At 49.9% G+C, this 19,397-nt stretch overlaps 1 protein-coding gene across 1 annotated transcript in view; it reads left to right on the top strand.

Annotated features, from left to right (window-relative positions):
• Positions 1–302: 302 nt before the first annotated feature.
• Positions 303–19,397, top strand: part of Myo1h (myosin IH) — a 30,241-nt gene continuing 11,146 nt past the window's right edge. Inside the window, 17 exon segments of the mRNA XM_013014337.1 lie at positions 303–428; positions 577–692; positions 3,140–3,249; positions 3,252–3,337; positions 4,654–4,734; positions 7,187–7,366; positions 9,536–9,634; positions 10,054–10,167; positions 10,304–10,375; positions 10,701–10,820; positions 12,949–13,016; positions 13,825–13,930; positions 14,460–14,540; positions 14,792–14,883; positions 15,986–16,080; positions 17,116–17,162; positions 18,632–18,712. Coding sequence (XP_012869791.1) covers positions 303–428; positions 577–692; positions 3,140–3,249; positions 3,252–3,337; positions 4,654–4,734; positions 7,187–7,366; positions 9,536–9,634; positions 10,054–10,167; positions 10,304–10,375; positions 10,701–10,820; positions 12,949–13,016; positions 13,825–13,930; positions 14,460–14,540; positions 14,792–14,883; positions 15,986–16,080; positions 17,116–17,162; positions 18,632–18,712 — 1,674 coding nt within the window.

The raw sequence follows: 19,397 nt of genomic DNA on the forward strand, positions 1-19,397 counted from the left end.
GGCTTGGAGACACCAAGTGGCAAAACACCAGCAGAACAAGTGTGGGGCCCTGAGTTCAAATTCTGAGACCAGCTTTGTCCCCCCCCCTCAAAAAACAAAAAGATGCTAGCAAAAATACACAGCAGCAGTGATTTTTTTTTCATCAGTTCTGCCGTCCTCTGTGTCTGGGCTCACCCCTGGGGCTCAGCATGTGCTTGTGTGCGGGCCCTGGCGGCGCGCTGAGCACGGCCCGAGGAATGAATTAATTGCCGTTGCCTTCCCTGTAGAGAGAGGAGGCGAGGCGGAAACACATCCGCCTGCACATGGAGGGGGCGCTGACCGCCCGGGACAAAGTCGGGGTGCAGGATTTCGTGCTGCTGGACGCCTACACCAGCGAGTCTGCCTTTGTGGACAACCTTCGCAAGCGTTTCAGCGAGAACCTCATCTACGTGAGCCAACACGTTATGCCTGCACCCCACTAGGCCTGATTCACTGCGGGACACCTCCGTCCTGGGGGGCAAGTGGCACATGGGGACTTGCCTGGGTACAGCGGGCTCTACCCAGGATCCCTCACGGTGCTGTGGTCCATCCCTGCAGACGTACATCGGGACGCTCCTCGTGTCGGTGAATCCATACCAGGAGCTGGGGATCTACACTGTGAGCCAGATGCAGCTCTACCAAGGGGTCAATTTCTTTGAACTGCCACCACACGTGTAAGTAATTTCTGCAGGGCGGCGCCTGGCAGTACTTTTCTTTCTTCTCCCATTCTCTCCCTTCCCTTCCTTTCTTCTTCCCATTCATCTGTTCATCTACCCATCAACCCACCCACCACCCATCCCACTCATCCATCCACCCACCCATCTACCCATCCACCCACCCATCTACCCATCCACCCACCCATCTACCCATCCATCCATCCACTCAGCCACCCACCCCACCCATCCACCCACCACCCACCCATCCACCCCTCCATCTACCAACCCATCTACCTACCCATCATCCATCCACCACCCACCCATCCACCCATCATCCGTCATCCATCCATCTACCCATCCACCCACCCATCTACCTATCCATCCATCCATTCATCCATTCAGCCACCCACCCATCCATCCACCCACTACCTACCCATCCACCCCTCCATCTACCAATCTATCTACCCATCCATCATCCACCCCCCACCCACCCATCCACCCATCATCCATCATCCATCATCCATCCATCTACCCATCCACCCACCCATCCACCCATCATCCATCCATCTACCTGTCCTTTTTCCACCCACGCAAATCCCTCCACGAAAGCTTCTGCTTTCTTCTTGCAGGTTCATTAATACGTTAATGCACGTTCATTAAGCTGCTGCCTTCTTATGAAGTCAGTCAAAGTGCTAGAAAATATCAATAGGTCATTTTGGACTCTCAAGTAGGCAAGAGGTGGAGTTTGTTTAACTGCTGAGAAATCTTGTGTGGCTAGAGAAGCGGCTTCTTTGGGCAGTGGCTTGCTCTACTGCCATCTACTGGTGTCTGATGATCATGGCGGCTAAGAAGAGTGTCACGGGTGGGAATTTCTCTGGGCCGCAGATCCTTCAAGGGAGATGAATCTGCACAGGCCTGGCTTTTGCCGGATTTTCCGCTTCTCCTCCGTGGTTGGTCTCTGAGCTAATATTGAGAGTCTCCTCACCCCAATCTGTCTCCTGGGAGTCTCGGCCATTCCAGGCACTTATACACCTTTCCATGTCAGGCTTTGCTTTCTGATCTTAGAGATAAAACTGTTTCCTAACTATCTCAGTAACTTCTAATCTCTCTGGTTTCCTGCCTCTATGTTCTTAGTATTCCAGGCGTTAAGAGAAAGAGAAGACATGAGATGTTATCCAATTTATTGAATTATTTAATCATTGGACAAGATGCTATTTCTATCTACGGTTAATAGACTAGCTCTTGGGGTATAATTTAGTATTTATTCTGTGTGTGCATGCGCATGTGCTAGTACTGGAGCTTGAACTCAGGGCCTGCCTGGGTGCTATTTGCTATTTAGCCTTTTTGGAAAAGGCTAGTACTCTTACCACTAGAGCCACAGCTCCACTTCTGGCTTTTTGTTGCTTAATTGGAGATAACAGTTTCATGGACTTACTTGGGCTGGTTTTGACCTCTATCCCTCAGCCTCCTAAGTAACTAGGATTATAAGTGAATGCCTCTGGCTAGTATCTGGTTTGTTCTTTTAAGAAATATAGAAGGGGGGCTGGGAAGGTGGCTCAGTGGTAGAGCGCTTGCCTTGCATGCCTGAGGCCCTGGGTTCCATTCCTCAGCATGACATAAATAAAAAGAAAAAAGCTGGAAGTGGCACTGTGGCTCAAGTGGTAGAGCGCTAGCCTTGAGCTGAAGAGCTGAGGGACAGCGCCCAGGCCCAGAGTTCAGGCCCACGACTGGAACCTCCCCCCCCCAAAAAAAAATGAAAAGAAATATAGAAGGGGCCGAGTGCCAGTGGCTCAGGCCTGTAATCCTAGCTACTCAGGAGGTAGAGAACTGGGGATTGCAGTTCAAAGCCAGCCCAGGCAGGAACATCCATGAAACTCTTTTTTTTTTTTTTTTTGGTTGGTCATGGGGCTTGAACTCTGGGCCTGGGCGCTGTCCCTGCACTCTTCAGCTCAAGGCGAGCACTCTACCCCTTGAGCCACAGTGCCACTTCCGGTTTTCTAGTGGTTTATTGGAGATAAGAGTCTCATGGACTTTCCTGCCCAGGCTGGCTTTGAACCGAGATCCTCAGATCTCAGCCTCTTGAGTAGCTAGATTACAGGTGTGAGCCACCGGCGCCCGGCTTCCATGAAACTCTTATCTCCAATGAACCACCAGAAAACCAGAAGTGGAAGTGGCTAGCCTTGAGCTGAAGAGCTGAGGGACAGAGCCCAGGCCCAGAGTTCAAGTCCCGGGACAGACACAAAATAAAATGTAAATAACAGAATAAACATAGTAAGTCTCACACCTAGTAGGTCTTGCAAGGAAGGCAGTATGTGTGTCTGTTGTGTGTGTGTGTGTGAATGAATGTGCTTGTAGCCCTCTCTGCCATGGCCTCCTGGAGTACAGCCCTCTGCCTTTCTGCGGGGTTAGGGGACTCTCATAGCCAGGGAGGCAGCACCAAGGCCACTGTGTGTCCACCCCTTCAGCTACGCCATCGCGGACAACGCTTACCGCACCATGTGCTCGGAGCTCAGCAACCACTTCATTCTCATCTCTGGAGAGAGCGGGGCGGGGAAGACCGAGGCCTCTAAGAAAACCCGCAAGAATTCCCCCGCAACCGCCCAAAGACCGAGTCCCTGCAGATAGCCCGCGACAGGCTCCTGCTCTCCAACCCCGTGCTGGAGGTAAAGATGGCGGGGGAGCCGTGGAGGGGCTGGAGGAAGGGTGGTCAGCATGGGGAGACTTAGAAAGAAGGACGTGACCTTGAAGGAGGTGTTAGAGGGCCTTCTGTACCTTCCTCTTAAGAAGTTTGGGGGAGGGCTGGGAAGGTGGCTCGTGCCTTGCATGCATGAGGCTCTGGGTTCGATTCCTCAGCACCACATAAGCAGAAAAAACTAGAAGTGGCCCTGTGGCTCAAGTGGTAGAGCGCTAGCCTTGAGCTGAAGAGCTGAGGGACAGCGCCCAGGCCCAGAGTTCAGTATGAAGAGTTGAAGGACAGCACCCAGGCCCAGAGTTCAGTATGAAGAGTCAAAGGATAGCGCCCAGGCCCAGAGTTCAGGCCCCACAACCGACCCAAAAAAAAGTTGGGGGGATTAAAGGAGATGACCATATAATAACTACATAGTGAAGTTTTCTTCTCCCTCCCTTCCTCCCCTCCTCCTCCTCCTCCTCCTTCATTTTGGTTGGTTGTCGACTCTTCAACTCAAGGCTAGTGCTCTACCACTTGAGCCACAGCGCCGCTTCCAGTTTTCTGGTGGTTCCTTGGCAATACCAGTCTCATGGTCAGTAGGCCATTTTGATCCCTAGACTGGACTCTAGGGGAGAAGCGCTTTCCGCTGCTTCCCAGCCCAGGCCCAATGCTAGCACCAAATTCTCTGTAGTTAGCAAGTCCTTAGATAAATATGGCTTTTTTTGGGGGGGGGTCCAGTCATGGGGCCTGAACTCTGGGCCTGGTCACTGTCCCTCAGCTCTTCAGCTCAAGGCTAGCACTCTACCACTAGAGCCACAGCGCCACTTCCGGCTTTTTTCAATTTGCTTATATCGTGCTGAGGAATCGAACCCAGGGCCTCAGGCATGCAAGGCAAGTGCTCTACCACTGAGCCACCTTCCCAGCCCATAAATACGGCTTTCTTCACTGGCTTTCTTCACTTCCTTTTGCTCCTGTTTTCTTTTGTTCCTTCTTTTCCTTTGTACCAATCCTGGGACTTCAACTCAAGTCCTGAGCACTATTTCTTAGCTTTTTCACCCAAGGCTGGCACTCTACCACTAGAACCACAGCTTCATTGCCAGCTTTTTGGTGCTTCATTGGCAATAAGGGTCTCACTGACTTTTCTGCCCAGGGTGGCTTCAAACCTTGATCTTCAGCTCTCGGCCTTCTGTGTAGCTCGGCTTGCAGGCCTGAGCCACTGGTGCCCGGCTTCTGTTTTCCTAATATTCCTGTTATTTGGGAGTCAGGATTTTGACACGTGTGGTGAACTTATGTGGCACTTTGTATCCCAAGGCTTTTGGAAATGCCAAAACACTCCGGAATGACAACTCGAGCAGATTCGGCAAATACATGGACATACAGTTCGACTCTCAGGTACAGTGAATTTCCTGGCACCTCTTCATGGGCCCCCCCCCCCCTTTGGGCTAGTGATGGAACCACCCACAGCTCCTGGAGGTAGGAAGAACACTCGTTGGCTCACAGTTAAAAAATGTTGAGGATTAGCTGGGTGCCGGTAGCTCACTCTAATCCTAGGAGGTAATTACTCCTGTACTCTCAGGAGGCTGAGATCTGAAGATGGCAGTTCAAAGCCAGCCAGGGCAGGAAAGTCCCTGAGACTCTTATCTCCAATGAACCACCAGAAAACTGGAAGTGGAGCTGTGGTAGAGCGCTAGCCTTGAGCGAAAGAGCTCAGGGACCGCACCCAGGCCCTGAGTTCAAGCCCCATAACTGACCAAAAAAAGTAAAAAGAAAAAAGTGTTGAGGATTGGTGCTAATTTTAGGAAATGCAAATGAAAGCCCCTGGGGGGTGGGTACCATTTTATAACCTGCAGAAGAGCAAGTGTTAAGAGGAGACTAGTGGGTGTGGCTGAGGGTAGATGATTGGGAATCTTCCACCTGGCTGGCTGGCGGGAGGGGGGGGAGGGGGGAGTGAGGGGTACATTATTAGCCCAGCCCATTTTGGTTTTGGGTTGTTTTCCAAATGGGTTGCAACCCTGATAGGAAATGGATTTGTGTGAATGACACTGCACAATATGAAGGGGTCAGATCTCAGCCTCCCGAGTAGCTAAGATGGAGGCGTGAACCACGGCACCCGCTATGCAGAGGTTCTGTGAGACATTTGATAGTTCTGTGTATTTTAAAGCTTTTTTTTGTTGTTGTTTTAAACGAAGTTCAGCACCTCTGCTACCAAGGACATGTTCCTAATGATGGCTTGATGTTTTGTTTTTCTTGACCAGTCCTGGGGCTTGAACTCAGGGGCTAGGCACTGTCCCTGAGCTGCTTTTGCTCAAAGCTAGCACATTTACCACTTGAGCCACAGTGCCACTTCCAGCTTTTTCTGTGTCTGTGATGCTGAGGAATCGAACCCAGGGCTTCATGTGTGCTAGGCAAGCACTCTACCACTAAGCCATGTTTCCAGTCCACTGGATCTTTTACAGAGTTGCCTGTGTGTATAGACAAGCAACTCTGATCAAAATATACAAGGTTACCATCATCAGAGATTTGGGCTGCTTGTCCTTGAACTTCATGTGAATGGAATGATTCAGCCGGTTCTCACTTCTGTCATTCATGCTGCTGCTCATAGAAGTGGTTTATGATTCTATTGCACAACGCATCTTGCAATTGATATGTTCTCCTGTGGGTGGATTTGGGGCTGTTTCCATTGGGGGGGGGGTCATTTCAAATAGTGTTGTTGAGCCTTCAAGCTGTGAGGTTTTGTTTTTGTTTGAGACCAGGACTTGAACTCAGTATCTGATGCTTTCACTCATTGGCTGGCACTCTACCACCTGATCCATGCCTCCAACCCTTTTTTGGGTTGCCCATCCTGGGGCTTAAACTCAAGGCCTGGATGCTGTCCCAGACTACAGCACCACTTCTGGTTTTCTGGTGGTTGATTGAAGAGTGAAGGATTTTCCTGCCCAAGCTGGCCTCAAACCATGATCCCCAGATCTCATCCTCCTGAGTAGCGAGGATGACAGGTGTGAGGTACCGGTGCCCAGCCCAAGCTGTGTTTTAACACATACAAGTACTTCTGTATGTTGGAAGTCCAAAGGTGGGACTGAGGGCTTCTTGCCGACAGTGCTCTGAGCGTCCATTAATGATGAGCAGGTTCTCAATGGTTCCAATCACTGTGTTACTCCTGTTATTCATCCTTTTGGTTTTATAAGCTTTTGTGTTTTGTGTTTTTGGTGTGTGGGGAGGGGAGTGTCAGAGTGCTTTTTCACTAGGATTGCAACTCCCATCTCCCTGGTAGTTAATGAAGTGTTGTTTCTAATTGATTGGGTTTTTTTTCTTATTAATGTTCTGGATTTAAAATCCTTTAAAAAAGTAATGAGGCCTTGCAAAGAGAATTGTATTCATTACCTGACTTATGAAACAGCAACTCTGCTCATCACATTAAAAAAAAAAACCTTCCTGAAGAAAGAAAATAGAGAGGCCAGTGGACTAGACCCCAGAGAGTCACCCCCGCCCCCTCTCCAGGCTCTACATGCCCTTGTGCCCGAGGTCACTGTGACTCTGGAGAGGAGTCTCTCTTCCTAACTCTCATGCTCATTGGCTGGGCATCAACATGGACAGGAAGACCTTTGACCCCCACCTCAGGCCATAGACAGAATGTCACTAGTGTGACAGATCGTGTTTCTGCACAAAACCAAAACCACCTTCATGGCCTTGCAGGAGACCCCAACCATCTCACACCGAATCTGGGAAACACATCAGGGGTGATAACAGCATAGACTTCACTTACCTGAAGACTTTCTGGTCTTCAGAGTGACTGGATGGTGAAGGGTCACGGCACCATTTTGGTTTTGTTCACTGTGTTTTGAAGGGCGTTCCCGTGGGCGGGCACATCATCAGTTACCTGATAGAGAAGTCTCGCGTGGTCTACCAGAGCCAGGGCGAGCGGAACTTCCACGTCTTCTACCAGATGCTGGCGGGTGGAGAGGAGGAGCTCCTGGCCAGCCTGGGGCTCCAGCCAGACCCCCGGCTCTATAAATACCTCTCTCAGGTGGGAAGGGCCAGCCTCTGGGTGTAGGGGTGTTTGTGGGGGCTGCTAGAGGATGTTCCAGAACTTTGCCCTTCTAGATGTACTCTCCTGCATGACCCTTCAACAAGCATGCTAACCTGTCTCCCTGGATGCTTGATAGCCTTGGCCTTTGGGTATAGAAGCCCAATGTCCCAAGTTCTCAGTGTAGTATAGCTCAGAGGCATAGCACTTCTCCAGCATGTGCAAGGCCCTGGGTTCAAGCCTCAGCACCAAATAAATTAATTAAAACAAGGATGCATTATCCCTACTCTCCAGAGATATGAATTTAGTGTAAGAGGTTGGGACCTAAACATCATTAGAGGTGTAGAGTATTTGCCTATCCTGAGCAAGGCCCTGGATTCAATCCGAAGCACCATAAAACCAAAGTAAAAACAAAGAGCTCCTCTAATGATTTTACTTATTTTCTTTTTTCCCAGTCTTAGAGCTTGAACTCAGGGCCTGGGCGCTGTCCCTGAGCTCTTTTGCTCAAGGCCAGTGCTCTACCACTTTGAGCCACCATGCCACTTCTGGTTTTCTGGTGCTTCATGGGAGATAAGAGTCTCATGGACTTTCTTGCCTGGGTTGACTTCGAACTGTGATCCTCAGATCTCAGCCTCCTAGATAGCTAGGATCACAGGCATGAACTACCGGTGCCTGGCTTACAATTTTTTTAGTTGATTTTTTATTTTTTGCTGGTACCTGGGTCTGAACTCAAGACTTCAGCTTGCTTGGCTTGCTTGTTTTGTTGGTGCTCTCCTTCTTGGGCCATTCCTCCAGGCTGGATTTTCATTGGCTATGCTGGAGAAGGAGTATCTCATTTTTCTAGCCACTAGCCTGGCTTCAAATCATGATCCTCTGGATCTCAGCCCAAGAACAGGATCCTCAGATCTCAGCCTCCTGAGTAGCTAGAATGGTAGGCATGAGCCACCAGTGCCTGGCTCAAGCTATTTTTGAAAAGAACTATTCCAAGCAGGTGCTGGTGGCTCACACCTATAACACTAACTACTTAGGAGGCTGAGATCTGAGGATCACGGTTCAAAGCTGGCCCAGGCAGGAAAGTCCACGAGACTCTTTTCTTCAATTAACTACAAGAAAACCGGAAGTGGCACTGTGGCTCAAGTGGTAGAGCACTAGCCTTGAGCTGAAGAGCTGAGGGACAGCGCCCAAGCCCAGAGTTCAGGCCCCACGACTGGACCCCCCCCAAAAAAAAGAGGCAGCTTTGTCATATCCATTTCCATATGGCTTACATAGAGTTCTAGAATGCCCACACTGTCCGAGTACTATTTCAGGTCTTTGGTACTTTCTTATCCCTTCCCCCGCCCCCAAGTTAATTTTTCTTTTTCCTTCTTATTGGACTTGGCTTTGAACTGAGGTCAGCCAGCAGATGGTAGGTCAGGAAAACCAGACTTCATGAAGCAAAGATCACAAAATAAAGACCAACGTATTGGAGAAATTTTAGAAGAAGAGAATATTTGATAGAAGATTACCTTGAAAGATGAAGCTAAATGAAAAAGATAAAAGAACCTTATAACTTCATTTTATGTGGAATAAACTGTGGCCTCATTCTCACAATGAACAACCAGTTCTGATTATTTTTTTTCCTTTTATGAAGAGCCTCATGTTTGCCACAAAGCCAGAGTTACATCACAATTGTGTTTTTGTTTTTATTTGTGCCAGTCTTGAGGCTTGAACTCAGAGCCTGGTTATTATCCCTGAGCTTTTTTTTTTCCTCAAAGCTGGTGGTCAACCATTTGAGCCACACCTCTAGCTCAGCTTTTCACTGATTATTTTAGAGATGGAGTTTAGCAAACTTCTTCCTCCCACTCCCACCGCTCCTCTCCGGGGCCTTTATACCAATCATATTAGTGTCTATCCACAATTCTCTGTATCTCAGCCTCCTGAGTAGCTAGGATTAACAGGTATGAGTCACCTGTGCCTGGCTCAGAACAGAAGATTTTAAAATAAAACTCCCAGTAGATTTAAAGGGGAAAAAGTTAGCAGGCCCATGGCAGACAGTAATAGCTATTTGTTTATAATGTATATCACTGGCTTCTAGCATGCTTTGGAGAGAAAACCCATTTTCATGTAGGAATAAATAAGTGCTCACTGAACAGTCTTGCAGATCCCATCAATAACCCAGTTGTTGTGCAGGGTCATTGCTGCAAAGAGTCATCTATCAATGACAAGAATGACTGGAAGACTGTTTGCAATGCCTTCTCCATCATTGACTTCACGCACTCTGACCTGGAGGTAAGGCCTGGGCTGGTCTGCCCCTGTTCTCCTGGATTCTGCCCCACAGTCAGCAAATAAAGGCACTAGAGATACACAGGAAACCATTATTTTAGTGTAAGTATGTCCCAATGAATACATATAGGCAAAAACAAACACACTTGAGAATTGGTCAGTGGTGCTGGGTGCCAGTGGCTCACACCTGTAACCCCAGCTACTCAGGAGGCTGAGATCTGAGGATCGTGGTTGAAAGCCAGCCCAGGGCAGGAAACAAAGACACATCAGTGAGATTCTCTTCTCCAAGGAACAATTAGCAAAAAAGAGAAAGGAAAAAAAATCCAGACGTGGAGTTGTGGCTCGGTGGTAGTGAGCTTGGGTCTGGGATGGATCAAATGCCTCTCCCGATGCCTTCTCCCTTCTCTTCCTGGCTCACGTTCTAGAACCTCTTTGGAATTATCGCCAGTGTGCTGCACCTGGGGAACATCTGCTTTGAAGAAGACGAGCGCGGCTGTGCCATGGTCCCGGTCAACCGTGAGATTAAATGGATTGCCAAGGTGACCTTGCTCCAGAGGGAAGTGTGTTGGGAGGGGAGAATGGGGAGGGGGCCATCCTAGAAAGTTCCAGAACACTTCCCAAGGGAACAAGGAAAACCAAGTCCTTCAATGGCTCTTTGAACTCCTTTTTATCCAGCTCCTGGGGTTCTGCCCATCGATTCTTCTGGAAGCTCTCACACACAGAAAGATTGAAGCCAAAACGGAGGAGGTAAAAATGGCTGTGAGTGGAGCTGTCCCCTGTCTCTCCCTGGGGGGAGCAGTATGGCAGTGACCTTGGGGGACGTCCCGCCTACCAGGCCCATTATCTCCTTCCTTCCTGGGGGCTCTTCCCGGGCTGTTCCTGCTGCTGGATCACTGTTCCCTTGGCTTTGGTGCTCCTGGAGCGTCCTACCTGGACCCCTCTTCTCGCTCCCCACCTGCAGGCTGATTGCGTGATGCTTCCAGCCCTCTACCCTCGGCCCCAGACAGGGCATCTTGGTCCCAGGCTTCCCAACCTGTCACTGTGTGATCGCACATCTCATCCCTCTTCACAGGTGATCTGTCCGCTGACCGTAGAACTCTCCGTCTATGCCCGAGACGCCTTGGCAAAGGCTGTTTATGGACGGACGTTTACCTGGCTGGTCAACAAAATCAATTCGTCCTTAGTGAACAAGGTACGTCAACCGTGTGGAGGATTGGCTCTCACTAGGGTAGGAATGTCTTAACTGCGGCCACAGTTGATTTAAAGAATCCAGGAGCAGGTTGGGCACGCCTCAGAGACATAGGCAGGGTCTCTCTCTGTCTGCCTTCGAATGGGGTGTGCACAGTAGGCCCCTGGGCGCACACCAGCTGGCTTGCAGCAGCTGGAAACTGTTGAATAGTGGAGGGTGGAAGGAACAGGGAGAGCGGGAGGGGCCAATCGGGTGAATGTGGTCATGTGACCAGATGTGTGGAAATGGAAGCCTGAAGGGCACTGACAATGTCTGGGAATGGAGGGGAAGCGGGGAGCCTGATCAAGGTACGTTGTTTGCCTCTAGGGACACGAACCCCACCTTATAAAAGTAATTGTTAATAAAAGATGTTAAAATAATTTGGGTGGGGCATGTGAACTTGAACTTAGGTTCTCGTGCTTGGTAGGCAGGTGCTTTACTGCGTGAGCCACACGCCTAGCATTTTTTGCTTTGTTTTTGGAATAAGATCTCGTATATTTATTTGCCCAGGCTAGCCTGCTCCCACATAGCTGGGATCCCAGGTATATGTAACCAGAGACAGTGTATTGATTGAAATGGGGTCTCACTAACTTTTTGACCAGGATTGGTTTTGAACCATTATTCTGACAATCCCCAGCCCCTGGCGGGGCCACCACATCTGGCCCCCACAGTAAGTCTACTTTAATGCACCTAAAAATATAACTAACCTTCAAATTCATGTTTCCTTTGCAAGTGGAGTTATCTTGGAGGCTTCTCCACTAACATGAATTGTGGGGGTTTGGGTCTGGGAAAAGTCACACTACAGTGCTGGTGTTCAGGAGACATATGTAGCTCCAGCCTCTGTTCCTTGGGAAGCTGGACGGAGCTACCTGACCTTGCTCGAGTGTGCTGCCCAGAGCTCCCTTTCCTTTCCTCCCTCCCTCTTCTTTCCTTTCCTCCCTCCCTCCTTTTCTTTCACTCGCTCGCTCCCTCCCCCCTCTCTCTTTCTCTTTCTCTTCTCTTCTTTTCTTCCTGGAGAGAATGTGGGCTCTGGAGGCTGCAGAGGCATAATACAGGGAGTCACCGCCCTGGGGGATGAAGGCCACAGGGGGAAGATAGAAGGTTACAGTCACCTCACAAAAAATGAGAGGGGGGAGAGGGAGGGGCAGATAGAACAAGTGTTATATCTGCATCTTTGTTGAGGGGCACGGATAACATTTTGAGTAGCACATTTTTTTTTGCCAGCCATGGGACTTGAACTCAGGGCCTGGGCATTGTTCCTGAGCTTCTTTGGCTCAAGGCTAGCACTCTACCACTTGAGCCACAGCACCACTTCTGGCCTTTTCTGTGTATGTGGTGCTGAGGAATGGAACCTAGGGCTTCATGCATGCGATGCAAACTCTTTACCACTGAGCCATCTTCCCAGCCCTATGATTTTTTAAAAAATAAATTAGCCCACTATAATACATGCTGGAGCCTGGGTCACTTGATGAGGAGTAGAGGTTTGTTTCCTCACAGTTCTGGACGCTCAGAGGCACATCCAGGTGAGGGTTTCTTGCTGGCAGCATCCTGAGGTGGCCCAGGGTGCCACATGGCAAGGGCAGGGAGGGCACAGGTGTGTCTTCTGGCCTCTCCCCCCTCTCCTCAGAAATCCACCAGGATTCAGGAATCGGGTCCCATGCTGATCACCTTAACCACCTCTCAAAAGCCCCATCTCAGACAAGCGCCGTGGCTCACGCCTGTCATCCTAGCTTCTCTCTCAGGAGACTGAGATCTGAGGATCACTGCTCAAAGCCAGCCCTTCAGGAAAGGCTATGAGACTCTTCCATTATCAAAAAGCCAGAAGTGGAGGTGTGGCTCAGGTGGTAGAGTGCTGGCCATGAGCAAAATAGCTCAAGGAGAGCGCCTGGGCCCTGAGTTCACGCTCCAGGACCAACGCCAAAAATAAATAAAAAATAAAGTCCTGTTTCCAAACTCCATAGTCAAATTAAATGTCTATTTCTTAGTACTTCAGTGGGGAGGGGGCAGGTTCGTCCCCTCCCATGATCCCTTGAGAGACACATAACCATCCAACCCCGGCCCAACCCACCAACGGTGGCTGTTACTCAACTAGGATCTCGCTCAGAAAACGGTGATCGGGTTGCTGGACATCTATGGTTTCGAAGTCTTGGACAAGAATGGGTGAGTCTGTCACCACGGCCTGTCAGACCCTCTTCTCACAGTTCAAGTCCGGGTTGGAGTCATCTTTAGTGATTCTGGAACGGATTCTACCGTCCCAGGCATTTCTGTAGATCTGCTAGGCCCTACTTCAGTCTAGAAGTAGAGGAGCCATAAAAATCATGTACACATTTCACTGTGACTATTGTGATTTGTTTCGTAAATTATCAAATAAAGGCTTTGGCCAGATGCCAGTGGCTCACCCCTGTAATCCAAGCTACTGAAATCTGAGGATCGAAGGCCAAGGCCAGCCCAGGCAGGAAACTCCATGGGACTCAATTAAGGAGCACAAAGCTGGAAATGTAGCTGTGGCTCAAGTGGTAGAATGCTAGCCTTGAGCAGAAAAAGCTAAGGGATAGTGCCCAGGTCCTGAGTTCAAGTCCTAGGTCTGGCATGTGTGCGCACGGGCACACACACACACACACACTAGAAAAAAGCTGGAGAAAGAACAGAGAAGGAATAATCATACAACGAGTGGCAGTCATTTCTGTGGATAGGCATATGGCTGAATACTAGAAGTAGGAAAGTGAAGCTCAGGTGGGTGCTCCACCACATGAACCATGCCTCCAGCCTGGCTTTTTGTTGGCAGTGTTGGAGATGGAGTCTTGTAGGTTTTTCTGCTCAGGCTGGCTTTGAACTGGGACCCTCTGGATCTGAGCCTCCTGAGCAGCTGGGATTTCAGGCCTGAGCCCCTGGTGTCTGCCATAAACACAGTGTTTAATAGTCTTGCTGTGTGTGTGTCCCTGTGTCACGGCATCCCTGGCATGTCTAGTTTTGAACAGTTCTGTATAAATTACTGCAATGAGAAGCTCCAGCAGCTGCTGATAGAGAGGACGCTGACGGCAGAGCAGGCAGAGTATGAAGCGGAAGGCATCCAGGTAAACCCACCCATTTGATTGCTTCATCTAGCCATAGACATTCGCTTCCCCTCCTCTGCAAATTTCTTGGAAACACATTTTGATATTCAGAGAAATAGAGTTTGCTTAAGATGAGGTACCAAAACTTTTGAACAATGGAAAAATAAACGCCTTTGGGAAATTCATTTTAAAAACCAATGTATTGCCGAGTGCTACTGGCTCACGCCTGTAATCCCAGCTACTTAGGAGGCTGAGATCTGAGGGTTGTGGTTCGAAGCTTAGCCTGGGCAGGAAAGTCCATGAGACTCTTATTTCCAATTAACCACTACATAAGCAGAAAGTAGAGCTAGGGCTCAAGAACACTAGCCTTGAATGACAAAAGTCAGGGTTAGCACCCAGGCCCAGACAGTTCAAGCCCCATGACCACCACCACCAACAAACAACAAGAGCCAAGGGCAAGCATGAGGCACCGAGTTCAAGCCCCAGTGCCAACACATAAAGCAACATACATTCTACCTTGGAGAAGTCTTTTGTCCTTGTCATTTTTTAGTGGGAGCCCATTCAGTATTTCAACAACAAGATCATCTGTGACTTGGTGGAAGAGAGGCACAGAGGAATCATATCCATTCTGGTGAGGAAATAGCTTGTGATTCCCAGGCCATTCATCGGGTGTGTAGCATAAGGAGGAACTTATTTTGGCCTTCAAAAGGGTGGAGAGTAAGGTGGGTATGGTGGCCCATTCCTGTAATCCCTACTCAGGAGGCAGAGGTAGGAGGATCAGGTCTGAGGCCAGCTCAGGTAAAAGCAAGAGACCCTATCTGAAAAACTAGGAGCAAAAAAAAAAAAAGGTGCGTGTCACGTGGTTGTCTTTTCCTTTTGGAGGATGAGGAGTGCATCCGCCCTGGCCCCGCCACAGACTTGAGTTTCCTAGAGAAACTGGAAGAAAAAGTGGGCAAGCATGCACACTTCCAAACGTACGTATGTGCTTTGTCTGGCAGCCTGCTCGGGATGGGGTGTCTTTTGGGTAGGAGCCTCAAAACTATAATTACTGTTTTTTTGGGGGGGGTTGTTTGTTTTTTCTTTTCTTTTTTTCTGTTGGTCGTGGGGCCTGAACTCTGGGTGTGGGCGCTGTCCCTCAGCTCTTCAGCTCAAGGCTAGCGCTCTACCACTTGAGCCACAGCGCCACTTCTGGTTTTCTGGTGATTAACTGGAGAGAAGATCTCACAGACTTTCCTGCATGGGCTGGCTTTAAACCACGATCCTCAGATCTCAGTCTCCTGAGTAGCTAGGATTACAGGTGTGAGCCACTGGCTCCCAGTTAGTTATTTTTATATAGCGTCTCATGTTTATAGCTGTTTCCAAGGACAAGTTACGTGAAATTTAGGAATACTCTGGATCAGAAATAGGGTGTTTCAGGAGTACTTTAATCTCTGAATAAACATAATATGGTCAAATTGTTTCTTAGATACCAATTAGAAAAACAGAAGTTGTTGAAAAAAACAAATTACAAAAAACAAAAGCATAGATTTTGGCACTGGTTGCTCATACCTGTTATCCTAACTACTCAGAAGGCTGAGATCTAAGGATCACAGTTCAAAGCCAGCCCTGACAGGAAAGTCAGTGAGATTCCTTATCTCCAATGAAGCACCAAAAATGTTGGAAGTGGAGCCGTGGCTCAAGTGGTAGAGTGCTAGCCTTCAACAAAAAAAATAAGCGTAGGGATAGTGCCTAGGTCCCCAAGTTCAAGCCCTAGGACCAGCACGCATGCACACACACACACACGTACGTGATTCTGCAGCTCACACATGTAATTTTATTAGAAGGAGGAGCCTAAAGAGAGGCCTTGACCAATAGTCAGAGACCTTCATCAGTAGCCACACCCCTTAATAGCCAGACGCCTTGATCTGTAGCCAAAGGCTATGATTGATGGGCCGAGGCCTGGACAGGTAGCCAGAGAACAGGTGCCAGGGTTTTCTGGGCCCCTGCACCGGGCCAGTGGTTGGTGTGGGCGGCGGCTCCCTGGCACCTCGTGCAGGGCCTGTCCTCCTCCTCAGTTCCTGCCTTTGTGTCCCGCAGCCGGAAGCTGGCAGGGCCGCAGGCCCGGAAGAGGATCGGCTGGATGGAGTTCCGGCTCCTGCACTATGCGGGCGACGTCACCTACTGCACCCAGGGTGAGGGCCTGGGGTGCCAGGCGGGGGGTGGGGAGGGCAGCCCAGGTCACTGAGGAGGGGCTGCCCTGCGTCATCCACAAGGGTGGCTTTATTCCGTTTATGCCCCAAGTGGTATGTTCTGAGCATGTTCTAGAAACAGGATGACAGAATGGTCTCTGGGGTCTGGCTTCTTCCCTTCAGTGTAACCTCTCAGAGCTGGTTCCATGTTGCCATTCATTTTCATGGTCAAATAATATGCCACTGCGCATGTGCTCGTTGCATGACGAGGTTTGAGGTCTCCGATACTTTTCAGCTTTTGGAGGAAATGCTGTTCTGAGCATCGCGTGCCAGGGTTATGTTCTAGTGGTTTCCTTTTTGCCTTGGTGTAGCGTTAGGGGCAAAATTGCTGAGTCTCGTGGTAACTCTGTGCTCAATATCCAAGCTCCTGCCCGACAGTCTTCCATTCATATGTCTCATTTCTCCACATCCTGACCAGCAGGACATGGAGTCTCATGGGCTATTCTGTCCAGGCTGGCTTTGAACTGCAGGCCTCCAGATCTCAGCCTCCTGGGTGGCCAGGATTACAGGCGTGAGCCACCAGTGCCCTTGTGACAGCTTCTTAATAGAATGGTAGCCAGGGATGGGAATCCCAGCACCCAGGAGGCAGAGATGGGAGGATTGTACGTTTGAGGCAAGGTCTGCACAGCGAGACACTGTCCAGACGATTAAATGAAGGCTGGAGGTTCACACCGAGATGGTTAGCGTTTCAAGGGTAGCCTGAGCACCACAGATGGAGAACCTGGTTCTCAGTCAGGGATCCCGACCCCAGGGAGAGCCGCCATGTCTAGGATGTGTTTGGTGGTTGTCAGAGGGAAAATGGCTCCTGGGAAGCTCATGTGAGCCTTGGGCAGAGATGCTGTTGGGTCCCGCGTGGATGAGTGACCCGTCCCGAATGGATACTGGCACCCCCTCAAGGCCGAGGTACCACCGCCGTCCACTGGGACAACAAAGCATATTTGGGCAAAGCCAGTCATTCCGGATTATTATACTTTACAGGATTCTTGGAAAAGAACAATGATCTCCTTTATACACATCTGAAAGAAGTAAGTCTGGGGCTTAACCCAACGTGTTTCCAATGGTTCTGATTTACCCCCGGGACACAGGACCTAGGGTAGCTTCTAGAATTTTCTGGTCCAGGCGTTCTGTCTCCACACATCGTGGTGGACACTGACACTTAAATTGGCTCGAGTGTGGGGGGCCTCCGCTGCAGGCCAGCTCTGAAGCAAGAGGAGGAATCTTGCTCTGCTGGGGTTCACGAGTGGGAGTGGGTGAATACACACGCACAGAGGAGCCATTGGCGAGAAGCGTGATGGTGAAAATGAGCGAGGAGCTGTGACCAAAAGGGACACTTAATCACACGCTCGGAAAAGCGTTACCCGGGGGGGCTGACTGGGCTGCAATCTGAAATCTGATTCTGACTATAGAGAGGTGTTAGACAGCAGACAGAACAGCATATGCAAAGGGCCTGTGGCCAGGTGAGCTCGAGTGCATGCAGCAGGGATGGGTCAGGAGAGGGGAGGAAAGCACCGGCCATGGAGGAAGACACGTTCTGATTCTGTGAGAAAATTGAGGTCACAACACACAACTTGGGGCTGGAGCGGCCAAAGACATTCTCTGTACGCATCACCAGAGAAAGTGTGGGGTGTATGTGCATGCCTGTGTGTGTGCGTGTACCTGTGTGTCTGGATGGGGGCTAGATCTCAGGGCCTGGGTACTCTCCCTGAGCTCTTCAGCACAAGGCTAGTGCTCTACCACGTTGAACCACAGCGCCACTTCTGGTTTTCTGGTGGTTCATTGGAGATGAGTCTCATGGACTCTCCTGCCTGGGCTGGCTTTGAACCACGATCCTCAGATCTCAGCCTCCTGAGTAGGATTACAGATGTGAGTCATTGGTGCCCTGGCTTGTATCGATTATTTTGAAAATATGTAGGTAGGGAGAAAACATCAAATAGTGCAAAGTCTAGTGTCTTTGGCTCCATGTCCAGTGTCTGTCCAGGGAGCCAATCGCTCTTTCGTGTGCCACCCCTAGGGACAGCACAGGCCACAAATTGTGTGTGTGTGTGTGTGTGTGTGTGTGTGTGTCTCTTTCCTATGTGAGGGTCTCGTGGCATTTTTACTCAATGCCATTATCTTGGAACTTATTCTGTAGCCGCTGGGCTGGATACAATTGTTCATGATGTCATAGAAAAAATGGCTAGTGGCCAAGGGGCCATCTCCTTGCTTGGGAAGGTCTTGGGGTGCACCGCAGGCTGGCACATGCTGTCCCACTGAGTCACACCCAGCCCCTTCCCCCACAGTGGCTTTTCTGTGTCAGCTTGTTAATGTGGAGGAATGGAACCCAGGGCTGCATGCAGGTTCAGCGAACACTCTGCCACTGAACCACATTCCCGGGACGTTGGCTTTTCGTGAGCGGTGGCTTCAGGTCCCCGGGTCCCACCTCTGTGCGGTTCCCAAAGCTTCCTTGGCAATCTGCAAAGCAGATGCGGCGTCCACATCTCCTGTCCACCTACAGGTTCTGTGCAGGTCCAAGAACAGCATTGTGAAGGAATGCTTCCTGGTGGCTGAGCTCCGGAGCCGGCGGCGCCCTCCAACGGTCAGCTGGGGGAATGCAAGTCAGGGCCATGTGTCTTTTTTTTAACCAGTCTTGGGGATTGAACTCAGGGCCTGGGTGCTGTCCCTAAGCTTATTTTGCTCAAAGCTAGTGCTCTACCACTTGAGCCATAGTGCCATTTTCAGCTTTTTTTTGGAGGTTTATTGGAGTTTTATAAAAGTCTCATGGACTTTCTTGCCTGGGTTGGCTTCAAACAACAATCCTCAGATCTCAGCCTCGTGAGTAGCTGGGATGACTGGCGTGCGCCACTGGCACCTGGCCTAGCCATACTTCGAAGCCATGTCCTCTTTCTTTTCTAGAAAGAATTGTGCTCTAACCAGCACTACTGAATACATCCTAAGTGTTGCACCAGTTCATTCATTTGTGTACAATCTCTACGGTGCATCTACAGTGTCAGGCGCTGTGCTGAGCTGGAGGGGGGAGGGGAAGGTTAGCCATAACAGGGCAGCCAAGGCTCCAGGAACTGGGAAGAGGCAGAAGGAGCCAGGCTCTGGAGGATCTGTTGAGCAAAGCATCCTGGGAAGATGTTTCTAGACAAAACCAACCTTGGGCTTCTTGGATGAGGACATCTGAAGTTTCCATCTAACAGGCAACACAGAGGTTGGGTGTGGTAGCCCACACTATAATTCCAGCACGATTATGAGTTTGAGGTCACACTAAGTGGTAT

This window comes from Dipodomys ordii, unplaced genomic scaffold (assembly GCF_000151885.1).
Source record: "Dipodomys ordii isolate 6190 unplaced genomic scaffold, Dord_2.0 Scaffold23, whole genome shotgun sequence".
NCBI lineage: Eukaryota > Metazoa > Chordata > Mammalia > Rodentia > Heteromyidae > Dipodomys > Dipodomys ordii.